The 3,580-nt window shown below is 59.4% G+C and overlaps 1 protein-coding gene across 1 annotated transcript in view; it reads right to left on the bottom strand.

Annotated features, from left to right (window-relative positions):
- FNDC1 (fibronectin type III domain containing 1) overlaps nucleotides 1-3,580 on the bottom strand; it is a 67,999-nt gene that overhangs the window by 34,837 nt on the left and 29,582 nt on the right. Inside the window, exon 10 of the mRNA XM_006915067.2 lies at nucleotides 1,079-3,575. Within this exon, the coding sequence (XP_006915129.1) occupies nucleotides 1,079-3,575 (2,497 nt within the window). The remainder of the gene's footprint in view (nucleotides 1-1,078; nucleotides 3,576-3,580) is intronic.

Below are 3,580 nucleotides of genomic sequence, written 5' to 3'. Positions count from 1 at the left end.
GGTACGGGCACACCCTCCCCGCCACCCCCACCGTGGGATAAAGTGCCTGGGCTTTCTGACAACTATTTGCATGTCAGAGACTTATTTCTCTTGCTCAGTTAATGAAAATTAAATATTTACTGAGTTTCTGCTACGTATAAGAGCATGTGAGTTTTAGATCTATTATTAGGGTCTTAGGTTTGCTTAAAATAGTCCATTTTAATGAAAAACTGACCTCAGTGTTGGGCATGCATTCTACGTCTTTACACTGGGCTGAACTAACAATACACTGCACAGATGAACAAACACTCATTCAGGAATGTTCTATTAAGCCCTGATTCTGTGCAAGGAGAGTGCATGGCACCCCTTAACTGAATGCAGACTTAGGGGGAACACTTTAGGTCCTGCCGTGGGGTCCCCGTAGACTCCCGTTCGTAACTGTCTGTGTTCTCCGTGTAAATCACATATCTGCCTGTTACAGCTGTGTGACAACCATGTCTAACATGCATTTTCCGGAGGTTTGAAACAATCTCTGGAGTGTAATGTCTAAGCAATTCATACTCGAGACCCTGGAATTTGCCCAGGGAATATTCAGTCGAGTTTTACATGCAAAGGCAACAAGGACCAGATCGAGCTTACACAGGTAGTATCTAATTTCTTACTGCGATTTTTAAAATGTACCCTGGCACGCGAACAATAAAAAATAACCTAAATTACAGGAACCTGAGGTTCGCGTCATGGCTGTGACACGTTCTCACAGATGAAGAGCGCCTGTTAAGGAATTCGGAGAGGCGTTATGGGATAGTGGAGTGACAGAGGGCGGAGGAACCCGGTGTTAGGGCCTGGACTCGCAGCTCTGCCACTGCCCCGGTGTCTGACCCCGGCAAGTCGCTCAGATCTCTCAGCTCCAGCTTCCTCATCTGAAAACAATGCAAACCCTAGAGATGGTTAAGAGGATGGATGAAGGCACAGCACGTCTGTAAAGCCCTTAACACGGAGCTTGGGCATAGCGGATGATCGATAAGGTCGGAGCCTTTCTGGGATTGCTATGAACACTACCGAAAAACATAAAGAAAAGGTGAAGTTCAAAACTAACTACCTTGTCTGAAAGAGGGTCTCACAGGCTGGCGTGAGAAGGGGTTCCGGAACCTGGAGATCATCATGCGCTGGCGCAGAGAGAGCATGGGGGTGGTGGAGACAGGCACGCGAGGGGCGTGGGTGGCGGCCTGAGGCCAGGCAGGGGTGCCCCCGGGGGGTCTGGGGGTGGCAGAGCTGCGAGGGGGCTGCCTGGGCGGGAGGTGTGAGGCTCTCCCGGAGCTGCCCGGAGGTGGGGGACGCCGCACGGGAGCGGGAGTGCTGTTCTCCGCCTGGGGGGCGCCGGCTCGGGGGGGTACAGGCACTGTGGCGGGCTCTGTCTCCTCCGCATGTTTGCTGCCCCCCGGAACGGAGGACGGCCACTTTGAAACAGAGGGAGACAGCGGGTCCTCGTCCTTCCCTCCTTTAAGAAAGCCGGCATCTTCCTCCTCCTCCTCGGCTGACACCGACTGCTGAGATTTAGCCGTCAGGGGCTCCCTCTTGGATGGCGTGGCCTGGGACGCCCCATCCTTCCTCCCCACCACCTGAGGCCCTGCTCTGCCCGGGACCCTGGTGCGGGTGTGGGCATAGGGCCTAGCGGGCCTCAGGGAGGAGCCTGGGGGCCTGCGGAGGCGACTGTCCCCCGCGCTTCCTGCCGGCGCCTCCACCTGGCGGTGCTTGGGGAGGGACGGGGTGGCGTCTTTGGTCTGGGCTGAGTGTGAGGGGGCCCGGACACCTCGGGCCTCCGTTTCTGTGCTGTCATCGTGGCTTCCACCGTATCTGCTCTTGGAATACTCGTTCTGATTCTGGGGAGATGTGGGGGGCACCCCTCTGGAGCTCGCCGGGTTGGGGGACTGACCGCCTCTGGATGCGTCAGGGTCGGAGAAGGAGGCGCTTTCCTGCGACGCGGGGTGGGGACGCCCAGCCTGGGGGTGCCCGTACTTCCTTTTGGGCGCGCTGGCCCCAGGGTGATGCTGTGACCGCGCCATGTGTGGCCGAGCAGAGGACACAAGCCTTTTGGGAGAATCCCCCTCCACCGCCGCGTGGGTGCTCTGTTGTACGTCCTGCGCCTTAGAGGGCAGAGCCTTGTCCTGGGGGTGTGTACCTGCCCAGGTCTCGGTGGATTTGGGGTTCTCCGCCAGGAACTCTTTCCGCGGAAGACCCGTCCCTTTCTGGGGGCCTCTCTTCAGGGGGTCCACGCCGCGGGAGGCAGACTGCGCGGAGGAGGAAGAAGGCACATGGTGGTTCCCCACGGTGGGAGGAAGTGGCTCTTCGTCTTCTGCCTCCATCTCCTCCCCATGGATACCCGCGCCACGCCTAAGGTCAGACGCTGGCTGAGAATTCCCCCTCGAGGGAACTCGGGGGGACGCGGTGGACGGCGCGGAGCTGGAGAGCTGTATCCTGGGTCCTCGGCCACTGCCAAGTCTGTTCGGGTACCTGCCGTGGGCGGCAAAGGGCTTGTTTCTGAAATGTCCAGAGACCGGGGGACCTGCGGGCAGCCGGGCGCGAAGCGTGGGGGCAGTGGCCTTGGCCCGCCTTTCTTCATCCTCTGCATCATCGTCACCATCGCCATCAGAGGTATCCGCTCTCTCAGAGGCCTGTGTCCTTGGGGCGAGTCGTGAAGAGACGGAGGAAGACTTGGTAGGGTGCGATGGCGCATTGGCCTTGGCGGCTGGGACATGGTGGCCCTCCTTCCAGCCCCTGGAGAGCGGAGCCCGGGGGTGTGGTTCGGTGGGCAGCAGCCGTAGTGTCTCCCCATGGGGTGGAGAAAGCCTGAGGGGTGGGGCTGAAGCACTTGAATTTTCCTCTCCAACCTCTGAATGGGGTGCCCTCCGAGCCGGCAAGGCTGCTTTTGAGCCCTGGTGCACGGAGCTTCTGTCGCGCAGGGCACCGGAGGCTGCCTGGCGCCTGGGCCACACGGCCGGGCGAGCGTGGGCTGCGCTCTTGGGACGCAGATGCTCGGGGGTAGTGTCTTTGGCGTGGAGGGAGCCTGTAGCCGGCTCTTCCGCCTCTTGGTCCAGCGAGTCATTGTCAGCAGAGCTGGAAGGCAGGTTGGCAGGGCGGTGAGGGCTGCCCTCAGTGGGTGTCTGGGGAGCAGAAGAGACGGAGGCCCAGGAGGGTGCCCCCAAACGAGGCTGGGAAGGCAGCCAGGAGCCAGACTTATCTACACCTTCCTTTCGGGGCAGCGCTGATGTTCGCACTCTCACCGCAGTCCTTCCCGAAGCAAGGACGGGGTGGACAGATCTGCTTGGTGGCCTCTGCTGTCGCTTCTGGTCCTGGGTCTCCGAGGGCATTGTTGGTGGGTCCCCTTGGGAATCCAGCTCCTCCTGATCCGTGAGCTCTGTGGACTGAAGTTCCAACCCTTCGGTCTTAGGGTGAAGCTGGGGTTTCCTGGGCACCCCACCGTGCCCTGGGATTTTGTTCTTCAAGTCAAGAAGGTTCTTGACATTTCTGCCTCTGGGAGAAACAGGCAAGTGAGCGTGTTTTGAGGAAGCTGGAGCTTTTGGAGATGATGAGGAAGGCTCGG

This window comes from Pteropus alecto, unplaced genomic scaffold (genome assembly GCF_000325575.1).
Source record: "Pteropus alecto unplaced genomic scaffold, ASM32557v1 scaffold195, whole genome shotgun sequence".
NCBI classification, from domain to species: domain Eukaryota; kingdom Metazoa; phylum Chordata; class Mammalia; order Chiroptera; family Pteropodidae; genus Pteropus; species Pteropus alecto.
This window is presented reverse-complemented; position numbering and strand designations above follow the sequence as displayed.